Raw genomic sequence first — 14,941 nt, forward strand, 5'->3', positions numbered from 1 at the left:
AGAGAGATCCTTTAAATCGGTTACTTTCACTGCAGATCCATATTTCTTTTGATTGATTTTTGTACACTGTTGCTTTGTGATGGCTGTATGTCTTTTTAAAAAGGGTGTCCTTATCTGGGCTGCAGAACTCCGGCATCCCATTTTCCGTCTCCAGAATTTCAGATTTCTCTTCTACTGTTGGTTTTCCACCTTGTTTAGAGCTGTCATCAGCCACTGTTATTGATCCATTATTCCTGTTAAAGACGTCTTCCTTGGCATCTTGGATCTCCTTGGAGATATTTTTGATCAATCCATCTAAAAATACTTTGTAATCTTGGGTTTGTATCTCTATTAGATGAGCCAATCTTTTTAACATAGACATGATTTTGACTTTAAAAAAACCCGGCCTCAAACAATTTTACAAGTGGCCAGTAGAGGTCCTCTGTTTTATCCTCTAATGTTCCGGCACAGGCATGTGACGTATTGAAGTCAGTTAGGGCAGATATTCTCGTGCTGGCACAGAGTTCTCGTGAGATTTTCCCATTCACAGCTCTTATCTCTTATCTTCGAAAACCAAAACAATTACAATAAGAGCTTTTGCCAATTAATTCGAGTTGATTTGAGTCCTTCTTCTGCTTAGTTAGGGGAATTAGCCTGCCTCTTAACGAGGTGGCTTCGGGCAGAGCAGAGTAAGAGGAGGGGGGAAACAAAGGGCTTTGATGCAGGAAGAGAGACGGAGAAAAAAAAGCGAGAGATACTTGCAGTAAATGATGTTTTGGAACTCAGCCGAAGTCCTCCCCTCAGTTCAAAGCGTTCATTTGTGGTAAATCATCATGTAGGGTTGAAGCAGATACTTTAAGATTAAAGAAAGTAAAGAAAGTCCGAGGTAGAAAATGGCAGTCGTCCTCTGGACCTGGAACGCTGACAGCCTATAATCCAGGGAGATATACTCCCTAAAGGATTGGAGACGGCCCCAAGAACTTCCTGGGTAGAAAGGTGAGGTGGGGTTTGCGTGCCCCTCCTCTTTTCTGCCAATTGCTTGCACAATTGACCCCTGTCAGGCTTCACAGATAGCAGAGCAGATGCCCTGCCACCCTCTCAGGACGACATCTTTAGCCACACCAACAATCGGCTGTTTTTAATCAGTAGATACAAACTCACAGAGTGAAGAGCATTTTATTTTTCTAACCTGCCCTTCCCTGGACAGCTCGGGGTGGGTGACAACAGGTTTTAAAAACAATAGTTACAGATTAGCATAAAAACAGACCTAGGGAACATGTTATTGTTGTTGTTAGTTGCAAAGTCATGTCCAACCCATTGTGACACCACGGACAATGATCCTCCAGGCCTTCCTGTCCTCTACCATTCCCCGGAATCCTTTTAAGTTTGCACCGACTGCTTCAGGGACTCCATCCAGCCACCTCATTCTCTGTCGTCCCCTTCTTCTTTTGCCCTCAATCGCTCCCAGCATTAGGCTCTTCTCCAGGGAGTCCTTCCTTCTCATGAGGTGGCCAAAGGATGCTGTAACCTGCCACGAGCCGCAAGGGAGTGGTGGGAAATAAATCCAATAATAATAATAATAATAATAATAAAACTATTTTAGTTTCATCTTCAGGATCTGGCCTTCTAAGGAGCAGTCCGGGCTGATCTCCAGGACTGACCGGTTTGTTCGCCTTGCAGTCCAAGGGACTTCCAAGAGTCTTCTCCAGCACCAGAGTTCAAAAGCCTCAATTCTTTGACGCTCGGCCTTCCTTATGGTCCAACTTTCGCAGCCATACATTGCAACTGGGAATACCATAGCCTTGACTAGACACAGTTTTGTTGGCAGGCTGATGTCTCTGCTCTTTAGGATGCTGTCTAGATTTGCCATAGCTTTCCTCCCCAGGAGCAAGCATCCTTTAATTTCTTTGCTGCAGTCCCCATCTGCAGTGACCTTGGAGTCCAGGAAAATAAAATCTGTCACTACCTCAATTTTTTCCCTATCTATTTGCCAGGAATTGAGAGGGCTGGATGCCATGATCTTCGTTTTCTTGATGAGGAAACATAGTTAAGTGCAAGAAACAGTCAGGTCCCTTTAAGAGTTTCATTCAAGGTAGGAGCTTCCATGAGCTCGTCCTCTTCTCAGATCCCAGGTCATGGCCCAGCTTTGTTGGTCTTCTAGCTGTACATAATGAACAGACAGGGAGATGGACAAAGATAAAGATAGATATAGACTTCGGTGGATATAGTGACATATGTTAATTAAAAAGGTAAAGGTATCCCCTGTGCAAGCACCGAGTCATGTCTGACCCTTGGGGTGACGCCCTCCAGCGTTCTCATGGCAGACTCAATACGGGGTGGTTTGCCAGTGCCTTCCCCAGTCATTACCATTTACCCCACAGCAAGCTGGGGACTCATTTTACCAACCTCGGAAGGATGGAAGGCTGAGTCAACCTTGAGCCAGCTGCTGAGATCGAACTCCCAGCCTCATGGACATAGCTTTCAGACAGCATGTCTGCTGCCTTACCACTCTGCGCCACAAGAGGCTCTTATATGTTAATTAGACCTAATTAATTGAGTGCTGGGATCTCCTAGGAAATGGCATCGCAAGTTCCTTTTTGGACCTGTTTTGGGCAACTTGATACTATAACATATTTACAGAAAATTCCTTATTATTGTGGGATAAATCATTCACTGCACTTTTTCCAGAGTCACGGATGGACTCCCTCTTCGAAAGCGAGAAAAATCACCGGGGCTCATTTCACAATAGACTTCCTTGGTAAAGGACCTTGTGTTATTCTGTGCCGGCTTGTATCCTTCTCTTCAGTGTTCATCGGCTGACGGGTCGTCTCTTGGCGTTCTCTCACCTGCACCAGGCTAAGCTGCTAGTCCCCTATCTGGGCTCGGGTCTCTCAGCCCCGGTCATCCATGCAGTGGCCACCCCCAGTTAGACTCCTGTCCCCTGCTCTTTGCGGGGGTTCCCTTGTCCCCAGTCCAGAAGTTACAACCGGTCCAAAATGCTGCAGCCAGAGCCCGTCCCATAGCGCCATGTTCATGCAGCTGCCTTGGCTCACAGTGGAGTACCGGATTAGGTCCAAGGTGCTGGTTTTGAACTTTAAAGCCATTCACAGCCCAGCCCAGCCCTCTCCAAATACCCCCCACACACACACGCACACACATGAAGAACGGTACACTACCGGCTTCAACAGGTTAGTTATCCCTGGCCTAAAAGAAGCTCGCCTGACCAGGGCCAGGGCCTTTTTGCTCCTGACCCCCACCTGGTGGAATGAGCTCCCCAAAGACCTGAGGGCCCTGTTGGAAGTGACTGCGTTCCACAGCAACTGAAAGATGGAGCTCTTCCGCCAGGCATTTGGTTGAGGTCAGGATTTAAGGAACACCTAGGAGGCAAGCCCCATAACACCCCAGCTGTAGTGGACATGGGAACTGGAAGGATACTGGCTGATGTTGTGCCTTAGTTTTAAGTAATTTAATGTTATTGTGCTCTTGTATCCCAGAGGTGGCTGCGCTGAGAGGAGCAGTTCTATATATTCAGTGAATGAAACAATCAAAACCTCTCTCTGTTGTGGGGAGAGGAAGGGAAGGCAATCGGAAGCCGCTTTGAGGCTCCTTCAGGTACTGAAAAGCCAGTTCTTCTAGTTGCAATACCAGGACATCTCCAGCTCTCACCTGGAGCTTGGCAACCACAAGGAGGACAAACGGGAAGGCCCTCCTCCACACAACCTGTGGATACAGGCCAGAAGGGGTGTGTGGCGCTGTGTGTGTGGGCTAGCTGGGTTTAATAGCGGCTCCCCAAAGGAGGCATGGGCTCTGGCCGGGAGAGTTGGAGGTCCTTTTCCCCCTTGCTCAAAGACAAGAATTCGTGGGCTCTCCATTAAATGAATGAAGATGCAGGAGGCTGGCCAGAGGAAGTCCTTCACCCAAAGAGTCGTTCACACCTGGAACTCCCTGCCTCAGGATGAGGAAGCACCCACAAGCATAGAATTTGCATCCTTGCTAAAGAGAGAGAAAAGCTCATATTTCAGTGGAAGGTCTTCTGTATTATAGCTTACCATCTGGGGTTTTTTTGTACTGGAGCTGCTGAATTCCTACGACCCTCCTCCCAGCAGGGTTGTAGTCTCGGATCAAAGTCCTAATAGGTTGGATGTTGCGTGTTTACACTTTTGGGGAAATACGTTGTGCGTATAAATGGAATTCCATATTGTCACGGAGTGGTAGAGCTTTTACGGGACGAAGGAAGGGGAGGGGTGAACGTTCCCCGTGGCTATGAGCAAGGAGGTCTGAATTGACCCTCCATCTGGGGCAGGGAGGGTTCTTGCTGCTTGGGGGCCCCAGTGGGAGGGCTTCTGGACTGCCGGCCCCACTCTTGTTGGCCCCGGGGTCTTGTCCTCCACGTGACCCAAAGGGTTGGACTGGATGGGCCATTAGCCCAAAGCTGCTTACAATCATCTTTCCCTCCCTCTCCCCACAACACACCCTGTGAGGGAGGTGGGGCTGAGGGAGCTCTGTAAGAACTGCTCTGCAGGAACAGGCCTGGTCACCCAGCTGGCTGGAGGTGGAGGAGTTGGGGGATCAAGCCCAGGCTGTGGCTCTTAGCCAGAAGGCAAAGGTGGCTGCTGTTATGCTTTTGGTCTACTGGAGAATCTGTCAACCTGCCTGGTTTCCATGGAGTGATCTTAAGTGCTGTTCCCCCCCCCCCCCCAGGAGCCTGCCTGCAGGGGGAAATGGCCCTGCTTCTTTTGGAGGGGAAATTAACTTTAAATGTCTTTTGAATGTTTTCCCCTCCAGCTACCCAAGAGCAGATAAGAGAGCTGACCCGGTGTTGGCTGCACCCTGTCCCTCCCCCAGACCTGCCCTCCCAGTTGCCGGGGGAGGGGGCAGCTCCCAGAGCAGCGGGGATCCCCAGGACCTGCTCCAGCCTCTCAAATCCTCCAGGTCGCTTTGGGGCTCTTTTACCTGCCCTGGGTCGCAAGACCTGCCCGGGAGAGCCTTCCTGCCCCTCGCCCAGGGAACCGGGAGCGTCCCCTCTGCAGAACAGGTGAGGCTGAAGCAAAGGGGGTCTACAGGTAAGGGGACAAGGGGGGGCCTGGGGGCGAGGCTGGCAAGGGGGGGCAGAGAGATTCCCTCATTCCTCCACACTCTGCCTGGTGGGTTGGCCGCCGCCTGCCCCGTGCCCGGAGCCTGGCATCCCTTGGCGCTGGGGTTGGGGACTTTGGGCAGGACTTTGGGCAGGGATGCTACCGCGCCCCCTCTGACCCCGCCGCTCTTTTCTCCCCTGTGTGTGCGGGGGGGGGGAGGGATCTCTGCCGCCGGGAGAGGAGCTCTGAATTCCGGGAGATTCCCCAGGCCTCTCCTGGAGGTTGGCGTCCCTAAGGGGGAGCAGAGGGGCGGCCCAGCCGTGGCTCTCCCGATATCCATGGGCCAAAATTGCCACGAGCCCCTGCCAGCACATGCCTGGGCTCATGGTAGGTGTAGTCCGGGGACATGGGGAGAGCCACGGTCCGGCCCCCCCCCCCATTAACCCATCTTCCACATGCATGTCTGTGTGTTTCCAGCCTATGGGAGCCTCTCCGGCCCCTATTTGGGATCAGAAGCGTTTTCCCGCTGTGTTTTATTCCGATTTCTCCCCTTCCCTGATGTCTCTCTGGTTGCCAGCTCCTGGCTGGGAGACACCTGGAGACTCTGGGGGGGGGGGAGGTTGGAAGGGGCAGGGTCCGGCCTTGAGGCCTGGGCCCCTTTTGCTTCCTAGCCTGGAGGAAAGGCCTGGGTGGGGGTGGGGGTGGGGGCCCCCTTAACCTTGATGGGCCAGCAATTGTGAGCCAGGAAAGCCTTCCTCCATCGGCAAAGGTAAAAGCCATGCGGGGGGGGGGCAGGTTTCTTTGCAGACCTTTGTCTTGGGTGGGGAGGAGAGGAGATCCTTTGCAAGATGAGAAGGTTTTCCCCACTAGCAGGAGCCCAGTGAGAAGGGCCCCAGTGTGAGCTCCCTGCATTCTAATCCTGAGACAATCTTATGGCGGCTTCCCTTGCTGGGTTTGCTGAGTGAGCCTGATGCCTGGATCTTCCTGTGAGCAATTAAAAGAATGTTAAAGGGGCAATAGAGCAGCTTAGTCCTGCCTGCCTTACAAGTGGAGACCAGTTGTTGGGAGTTCTTTGTTTCGGCCACTGATGGAGCATTGTGATGCTGCCTTTTGTGATGCTGGGGAGAAGGCAGATCTCCCAGGGCAGCCAGAAAATCTCTGGCGGGGAAACCTGCCCCCGTGCATGCACAGAGTGCCTGCTTTTGGGCTTCTTTTTGGCCCACAAAGCATTCTGGGTAGACGGGCTTGCCCTGGCCACACTAGGCTCATAGAGTGACAGAAAGTGCAGCACACTGATGGCAGATCTGGGCTCGTATCACAGTGAGGAAACCTGCCATTCACCCCGCCTCCTAAGCAGCCCTGTTCTTCCCTGGGGGAGGGGGGGCGAATGGCTGATCCCTTGCCTGCAGAGGAGTTCTCATCCAAGGGGATCCACAGGTCTCGCCTGGAGGCTGGCATCCCTGACCCTCAGTGGGGTCCAAGGCCACAGAGTCCCCCCTCCCAAGCAGCCCTTTTCTCCAGGGGAGTTGATATCTGTAGTCAGGAGATGGGATCCCCAGGTCCCGCCTGGAGGTTGGCATCCCTAGGGGGCTGTCGCTCACCTGCTTCCCTCTTTTCACTCTGCTTCAGGGCATGCATGTCTACCCCACCATGATAGGGATGCCAGCCTCCAGGCGGGCCCTGGGGATCCCCTGGACTGGGTGACCCTTTGTGGTCTTTTTCAGTTCTCTCTGATTCTGATACCAGGAAGTTTCTAATCTATGCTAAATAAGTATCTCCTGGAGGGCCCAAGGAATCTGTCCTGGGGCCTGTGTTGTTCAGCATATTCATAAATGATATATGGATGAGGGAATAGAGAGCATACTTATTACATTTGCAGATTTAAAAGGCTGCCATGTAGAGGATGGAGCAGAGTTTTTCTCTCTTGCCCCGGAGGGATGAACCAGAACCCATGAGAAGAAATTAATGCAAAAGAAATTCCTTCTAACATCTGGAAGAAGTTCCTGAGAGTCAGAGCGGTTTCTCAGTGCAACAGGCTTCCTCGGGAGGTGTTGGGTTCTCCATCTTTGGAGATTTTTAGACAGAGGCTGGAGAGCCATCTGATGGAGAGGCTGATTCTGTGAAGGCTCAAGGGGGTGGCAGGTGACAGTGGATGAGCGATTGGGATGTGAGTGTTCTGCGCTGAGCAGGGGGTTGGACTAGATGACCCAGGAGGTCCCTTCCAACTCTATGGTTCTATGATGATTCTAGGAGGCTTGGAGGGAGGGCCTGGATTCTGCCATGAAACCCACTGATTCCACCCTATGAAGCATCTAATCCTTGGGGCAGGAGGGAAATGGCCATTGTGTGACCCAGAGTTTTGGGCTGGGTGGGCCATTGGCCTGATCCAACATGGCTTCTCTTACGTACTCAGGTCAGCCCAACTGCAGGGGAGAAGAGGGCTCCTGTAAAGCATCCACTGGGGAAAGAAGAGCAAGGGAGAGAATCAAACCTGCCCTGTGGATGCCGCTGTTGCTGGAACCATCTTCCCACCGCACCAGATCTTCAGGGGCCAACCAGAACATTCACTCTGTAAGAAATCTCTGTGGCTCCACCCAGTTCATGTACATGGTGGGCACCAGAGGGATGGCAGGTCATGCCCCAGACAACTATGGGTGACTCTCTTTCTGTGCTTCAGGGCCTGGTTTCCTTTGAGGAGGTGGCCGTGCGTTTCACAGAGGAGGAATGGGCTCTGCTCAGTCAGGGCCAGCGGGCTCTGTACAAGGAAGTCATGCTGGAGAATTACGAGAACGTGACTTTTCTGAGTAAGGATCCCTCTGCCTACATTTTGTAGGTGCCCCATTGATGCTGACCCTTGTAAGATGTGGACTTTTCATAGGGCCACTTGGCTGAGAGGTTTTCTGTTCTGAAGGAGGAAAGACCAAGCCAAAAGAAAGCCCTGGGGACCAAAGGGAGCCATTTCAATTTCTAAATTTCTAAATTTGTATGCTTCTGAATTTTTATATATATATTTAAAATCATATTGTCCTGCCTCACACGGGCCAACAATTCCCTCTGGATAGCCAACAGTGAGGCAGAGAGACCAAGGCCTTCATGAGAACATTCGAGGAGCCCTGCTGGATCAGACCAATAGTCCGTCTAGTCCAGCCTCCTGTTTCACACAGGGGACAACCAGTTCCTCTGGACAACCAACAACAGGGCAGAGAGGCCGAGGCCTTCCCCTGAAAGATTAGTGCCTCTGAATGTGGAGGTTCCACTCAGTCAGCATGGCAAGTAGCCATTGAGAGATGTTGTCCATTAAGCATTTCCTTTTAAAGCTGCAGATTAGGTAAAGGTAAAGATATCCCCTGTGCAAGCACCGAGTCATGTCGGCTGCTGGGATTGAACTCCCAGCCTCATGGGCAAAGCTTTCAGACGGCTGCCTTACCACTCTGCGCCACAAGAGGCTCTAAAGCTGCGGATTACTGTGCAATAAATACAGCACATTCCTCGTTTTAATCCTTCTCTGCGTAAAGCAGTATTTCCTTTTGTCCACCCTGAACCTACTGCCCATCCATTTAATTGGGTTCTCTCACATTCTAGCATTTGGGGACAGGGGGAAGAATTTCTCTCCACCTCATGCATGATTTTATAAACCTCTATCATGCCCTCCTAATAGCCCCCTTTCTCAACTGAGATGCCCCAGGCCCTTCCGCTTTTCCTCAGAGGGATGGTCTTCCCACTCCCTCATCACCTTGCTTGCCCTCCTCTAGACTTTTTCCAGCTCTGTTAGATTTTGGAAGATTCTGAGGAGGCAGCATATATGTTTTCAATGTACAAATAATAAAACCCTATTAAGAAAGTATTGGCAGCTTGAAATCCATTAAACCTGCATCTCTACAAAACCTCCGAAAATCCTCTCATGAAGGTTCACCACCCCAGAAAGGTCATAGAATCATAGAGTCGGAAGGGACCTCCTGGGTCATCTAGTCCAACCCCTGCACTGTGCAGGACACTCACAACCCGATCGCTCATCCATTATAACCTGCCAGCCCCTTGGACCTTCACAGAATCACCACCACCTCCTGAGGAAGCTTGTTCCACTGAGGAACCACTCTTAACTGTCAGGAACTTCTTCCGGATGTTTAGATGGAATTTATTTTGCATTAATTTCTGAGTTTCTTTGGGATGCCGAATTTGTTGCTAGATGTAACTGGCCTACTTTTTCTCTCCGAAGGTTTTCTCAGACCTGACTCTCTCTCTTGCCTGGAGGAAGACGAGGGTCCCTTTGGCTTGGACTCGGAGGAAGAGGAGTGGTCGGCAGGTAGGTCGGGTCCCATCAAAGAGGATGGGAAAGGCCTGTGGCCGAGACCGTCTCAGTGGACCCTCCAAAGCCGGAGGGACCAGTACTCTGCTTCCGAGAGCCAGCTTGGCATACTGGTTAGGATTGCTAATCTGGCATGCCGGGTTCAATTCTGCACTCCCCCACATGCAGCCAGTTGGGTGACCTTGGGCTCACCACGGCACTGATAAAGCTGGTCTGACCGAGCAGTGATATCAGGGCTCTCTCGGCCTCACCCACCCCACAGGGTGTCTGTTGTGGGGAGAGGAAAGGGAAGGTGAATGTAAGCTGCTTTGAGACTCCTTCGGGTAGAGAAAGGCAGCATATAAGAAGCAACCCTTCTTCCTCTTCCTCTTCTTCTTCACTAATCTCAGGGCTCTCTCAGCCTCACCCACCCCACAGGGTGTCTGTTGTGGGGAGAGGAACGGGAAGGCGACTTTTAGCCGCTTTGAGACTCCTTCGGGTAGAGAAAAGCGGCATATAAGAATCTTCTTCTTCTGCACAGTCAAATTTCCTTTATAGACTAAACACACAGAGGCTTGCAGGATAATATTGACATGGCAAAATGTGAATTCTGAGGGCTTTTCCACACGCAAGGAATGTAGCCGGCCTGGCTCGCGATTTCCTCCATTTTAACCCGCAACTTTGGGGAATTGCACAAAGTGGATCCACCACCCTAAAATGCTCCTGCCACCGCTAAACAACCAGCCTGCTACCAATTGGGCCTTTTTTTAAAAGACGATGCACGTGAAGCAACCAATAGGCAGATACATGCGTAGGTGAGGCTAGCAGTACAGATACACACATCATGTTCAGTAATTGGATGCTCCCCCAAGTAGGAAAGAGCACAGCTCGTAACAGTTTGGTGAAACTACAAGGGTGTTGGGGACCAGTGCCAATCCCCGTACAAGCTGTCAGGGGTCCCCAAAGTGTCATGGCTTTGCGGTCCGCAAACGGGCACATGATGTTACAGACACCAGGCGCATAGTGGAGCATACCTGTATCCTAGATCATTAATCGTTTTGGGGTGGTGCACACAACACAGTAGTATGTTCTGCCCCTTTAACTGTGTGTACATGCATATTCGTTTACATGCTAGCAACAGAAATGGCGGCGACCGCGTGCTCCACGGACAAGGGAAATGCTGCCGTTAAGGATCCGAGGAGACTCCTGATTCCAGCATCCCAATCTCCTCGGCCAGCAATGATCCAGTCAGGAGTGGAGAATCCACAAGGGCGGAGCAAGGCGGCAAGTCAAGACCCCAGAAGCGGCTCGAGTGGCCGGCCATTTTCTGCTTCCTGCGGCGAGGGCAGGATGGCGCCCGGCTCTCAGCCCTCCTTGCAGCGCTCAGCCTCCCCGGCGTCCTCCGTGCCCGCCCTGTCCAGTGGCAGGGGACCGACATGGAGGAACGCTGAGGTCAGAGACCTCCTTGCCATCTTCTCTCAGGAGACGGTGCAAGAGGCCCTGAATGCCTCCCACAGAAACCTGGAGGTGTTCGAGCAGGTGGCCATCAAGATGCGAGCTCTCGGCCACAAGAGGACGGCCCTGGAGTGCCGCTCCAAAACGAAGACCATGCGGGCGGAGTACTTCCGCTGCGTGGCCCACAACCGGGAATTCGGAGTGGCCAGGGTGACCTGCCCGTATTTTGAAATCTTTCGGGGGATCTATGGGGATGGGAACGGCAACAGACGTCCCAAAAGGGTCGGCCGGAACCTAAAAACAGTTAGGAGGAAGCAGGAAATGGGGGAGAGCGGCCAGCAGCAGCTGGATGACCCCGATGAGGAACCGTCCACTTCAAGGGCCCGCCCGGGGAGTCAGGCCGTGCCGGAGAAGGGCCCAGGAACGGAGACGGGTACCCGGAACCTCTTCCACCTCCCTCCGGGGGATCAAGCCATTCTCCGCTGCTCTACCCCCCTAGCCACAGGTAGGCATGGAGCACCAGGGTTGTGGGTTGTGTGGCTGGAACCCGTGATGTGTGGCAGGCGGTCATATGCGTATTCGTTGCTCGGTGTGGCCACGGAGGCCTGTGCCTCGGCTGCTCTGCGGCCTCCTGCCTGACAGTCAGTTTGCTGCGCCTTCGGAAACGCTGGCCCCTGGCACACCCGTCCCCCATGTGCCCACAGGGCAGCCCGGGAAACTCTTCCGGGCTGCTAGAAGGGCCTGCTGCTTTGTGTTTCAACAGAGGCCCCAATGCCCAAGTGGTCCACACCAGCACGACCAGACGTGTCTCCCCGTGGAGAGGAAGACCAGGGCCGTGACTCTGGTGCCACAGAGACCGGTGGGTGCTCTTGCATGTGGGGTGCAGGGGTGTGTGAGGGGTGGGGTTGGTACGCCTGTGAGCCCCACAGGGACGTTCCTCCTGTCAGGCCTTACTTGACAGCAGGGGTTGGCCTTTGAAAAGGAAGGGGGGACGTGGATTCCAAGGACCCTCCATGGTCCGTCTTGGATGATGCCGTAGGGGCCTGAAATGACTGTCCTCCACAGACTACGTTCCACCAACACACACTGGGCAGCCGGCAGCTGTGCCTCGGCTACAACACGCCCCCGGACCATGGGAGGTGCCTGGAGGTAAGTCTCATCCGGTACCCCATGGGAGGGCATGCGGTTTTATTTATTATGTATTTATTTATTTGGATTTTTATTCCGCCCTTCCATACTTGGTGTAGTGGTTAGGAGTGTGGACTTCTAATCTGGCATCCCGGGTTCGATTCTGCGCTCCCCCACATGCAACCAGCTGGGTGACCTTGGGCTAGTCACAGCACTGATAAAGCTGTTCTGACCAAGCAGTGATATCAGGGCTCTCTCAGCCTCACTTACCCCACAGGGTGTCTGTTGTGGGGAGAGGAAAGGGAAGGTGATTGGAAGCCGCTTTGAGATTCCTTCGGGTAGAGAAAAGCGGCATAGAAGAACCAACACTACTACTTCTTCTTCTTCTTCTTCTTCTTCTATGGCTCTGGGTGGTTTACATAAAATGTCAAGAGATAATTATGTGGATCATCATAACAAATATAATAATCATAACGTAACATATCAACTAGGATGTTTCAAGAGAGCATTGTTCAACAAAGACAGCAACTATACTGGAGCCCTTAGGGAGGTCATGTTCGGAGGGGACCAGCGGGTGTTGCTGACTTGGTCAATCTCAGGCAAATGCCTGGTGGAGGAACTCCCTTTTGCAGGCCCTCCCAATGGACCCCTGCCGTGTTTTTGATCTGCAGATGATGTGTCTGAAGAAGTGGAGAAAGAGCCGGCCACAGGAAGCCCGTTGTTAGCGGTGCCCAGGGACGACCCCTTTGCTGAGGAGCGGCTCCCGAGGGAGAGGGAGAGGCTGAGACGCGTCTCCCTGCTCTCCAACCTCGGCCAGAGGCTCCTTGAGCAGGGAGAGGAGGACATGCGGCAGTGCAGGGCCGTCGCAGAAGCCATGGTGCAGATGGAGAGGGAGAAGATGAAGAGGAGCGAGGCAGCCGCCACCAGGAACCTGGAGGAAGCCCGCCTGGCCAGAGGGGCGTTCATGGCCAACATGCAGGAATGCAACGCCATCCTGCGTGGGACGGCGCAGTCCCTGGACCGGATGGGTGACCTAGTGGAGAGGGTCGTGGTCCTCATGGAGGCCAGGGCAAGGGAAAACCGTAACCAGGGCGCTCTGCCGCCTCCCAGCACCTCCCAGGCCCGCCCAGCACCGCCCGCCCCTGGAACGAGCCAGGCAACCAGGAGCAGAGACGTGGTCAACCAGAAAAGGCTCATAATGCCCAGGGAAAAGTATTCCCTGTGAGAAGAGCTGGCATTCCCAACCACTGACTTTTCTGTCGCTGTGATCAAGGTGGGCCGCATTGTGTGAGGCCTAAGGTCAGGGGTGGACAGATGGGGACTCCCTGCCAGGCATGCCTTGGAGGTCTACGGTGGGCGAGGGGGGGTTGTACATGGGTTCTCCAGAAGACAGGGGGGCGACCGTGGTGAAACTAACATTTATTAAACTTCTATGCACACGGAACACAACGCAGGGCATCCCAGCCGTTGGAGAGGTGACAGGGGAGATGCCTGTGGGCGTTGGGTCTGCCTATGCCCTGATTCGTAACAGCTGTGAGTTCGGTAAAGTGGGCACCAGGTAGGGGGGGGAGAAGCACAAGCGCTTAGACCAGGGGTGGGCAAAGTGTGGCCCTCCAGATGTCCATGGACTACAAGTCCCAGGAGCCCCTGCCAGCACACCCCTGGCTTAGACGTTTATTCCCAACACTGGGCCTGTTAATTGTGAAGAAGGGGACAGTTTTCTGCAGTGGATCGTCACTGGTGTTCTTAATAATATAATTTTAAATGCGCCTGAAAAGTATGCTACTAAATAGTTTACCAACCAGTATCACAAAAACATCCAGTGAATTATTTAAAACGAAAGGCATCTGTGACAGCGACAGAATTAACATCTTGTTTGCCAGTGGTTATAGCCTATGTTTTAGCTTTATATGTATGTAGTAAATTGCGATTGAAGTACATTTTTTTTTGGTGAAAAGTTCACACTGGAGAGAAGCCATCGATATGCATGTCCTGCCGTGAGACACTTCTAAGTGTTGTCCCCTTTGAGAGAACTTTATAAAAATCTGTGGAATGGGGAAAGCCTTGAATTGAACAAGTAGCTTATTTCCCGTCTAAGACTCTGCATCTGAGAAAGAGTTAAATATCTGTGGTGTGGAGATTCCTGGGGTTAATTCAAACCCCACTGTCGAATCACCACTAGAATGTTTAAATTGGGGGTAGTCAAACTGCGGCTCTCCAGATGTCCATGGACTACAATTCCCATGAGCCCCTGCCAGCATTTGCTGGCAGGGGCTCATGGGAATTGTAGCCCATGGACATCTGGAGGGCCGCAGTTTGACTACCCCTGGTTTAAATGTTGGTTTTAAATGTCCCAGATGTGGGGTGAGCTTCAGAGGAGAAACCCTTCTGAAAAAAACTCACATAAGTTAGGAACCCGTATAAATTACTTGAGTGTATTAACCTTGCAGGGATTTTATGTCTGGGAGTGTGAGGAATGGAACAAACTGCTTATTTCCCACTGGAGAATCTGAGAAATAGCCTTCTTGGATCATGGGAAGGATTGCAGTAGTAACTCAAGAACCACTAAGGAACTGGCAGCACAATCCACACTGTTCAAGTCAAGCCATCATGATCTTGCCAATGAGAAGGTCCCAAAACAATAAATAACGTTGTATCCGCTTGAAAGAAATGGCACCTTTAGCTGTGAAAGAAGGGCACAGTAGATCAGAATTCCAACGTGTGAATTGGTGATTAGAAGTTTCCAGTTTAAAGAAATAGATTTGAAAGGGGGGGGGAGAGAATAGTTCTCGATCTGGGAATTTGTTGTTGTGGGGTTTTTATATTGTTTTTATATTGTTACCCGCCACGAGTCGGTCCCCGAGAGTTAAGGGTGAGGAATGCAATAAGAAATAAATAAAAAAATAAATAAATATTTGGCCAGAGCTGTTTCAAATGTATGTATTATGAAAAAAGTACAGGTGACAATGGGGGAGCGAGAGGGTTGTGAGTGTCCCGCACAGTGCAGGGGGTTGGACTA

General features: G+C 52.0%; 1 protein-coding gene across 3 annotated transcripts; it reads left to right on the forward strand.

The window, feature by feature from the left end:
- The first annotated feature begins 4,644 nt into the window (after window positions 1-4,644).
- LOC143833995 (uncharacterized) lies at window positions 4,645-14,731 on the forward strand. 3 transcript variants are annotated; one of them, XM_077330457.1, is made up of 8 exons: window positions 4,645-5,014; window positions 7,468-7,625; window positions 7,732-7,858; window positions 9,271-9,357; window positions 10,475-11,299; window positions 11,558-11,653; window positions 11,860-11,943; window positions 12,594-14,731. In XM_077330457.1, the coding sequence occupies exons 2-8, from the start codon at window positions 7,557-7,559 to the stop codon at window positions 13,145-13,147; spliced, it is 1,842 nt and encodes a 613-aa protein (XP_077186572.1). In that variant the 5' UTR covers window positions 4,645-5,014; window positions 7,468-7,556; the 3' UTR covers window positions 13,148-14,731. The 3 variants fall into 3 exon arrangements, with proteins under 3 accessions (XP_077186572.1, XP_077186573.1, XP_077186571.1); XM_077330456.1 differs by lacking the exon at window positions 4,645-5,014 and having other exon boundaries at window positions 7,299-7,625; XM_077330458.1 differs by lacking the exons at window positions 7,468-7,625; window positions 7,732-7,858.
- Window positions 14,732-14,941: the final 210 nt, after the last annotated feature.

This window comes from Paroedura picta, chromosome 3 (genome assembly GCF_049243985.1).
Source record: "Paroedura picta isolate Pp20150507F chromosome 3, Ppicta_v3.0, whole genome shotgun sequence".
NCBI classification, from domain to species: domain Eukaryota; kingdom Metazoa; phylum Chordata; class Lepidosauria; order Squamata; family Gekkonidae; genus Paroedura; species Paroedura picta.

Bases quoted from the DNA above. Each gene is read 5' to 3' on its own strand.
- LOC143833995 (XM_077330456.1), top strand. From the start codon at position 7,446: ATGGCTTCTCTTACGTACTCAGGTCAGCCCAACTGCAGGGGAGAAGAG. The intron at 7,626-7,731 runs GTAAGAAATCTC...TCTGTGCTTCAG, and splicing joins CCAACCAGAACATTCACTCT to GGCCTGGTTTCCTTTGAGGA. The intron at 9,358-10,474 runs GTAGGTCGGGTC...TTTACATGCTAG, and splicing joins GGAAGAGGAGTGGTCGGCAG to CAACAGAAATGGCGGCGACC.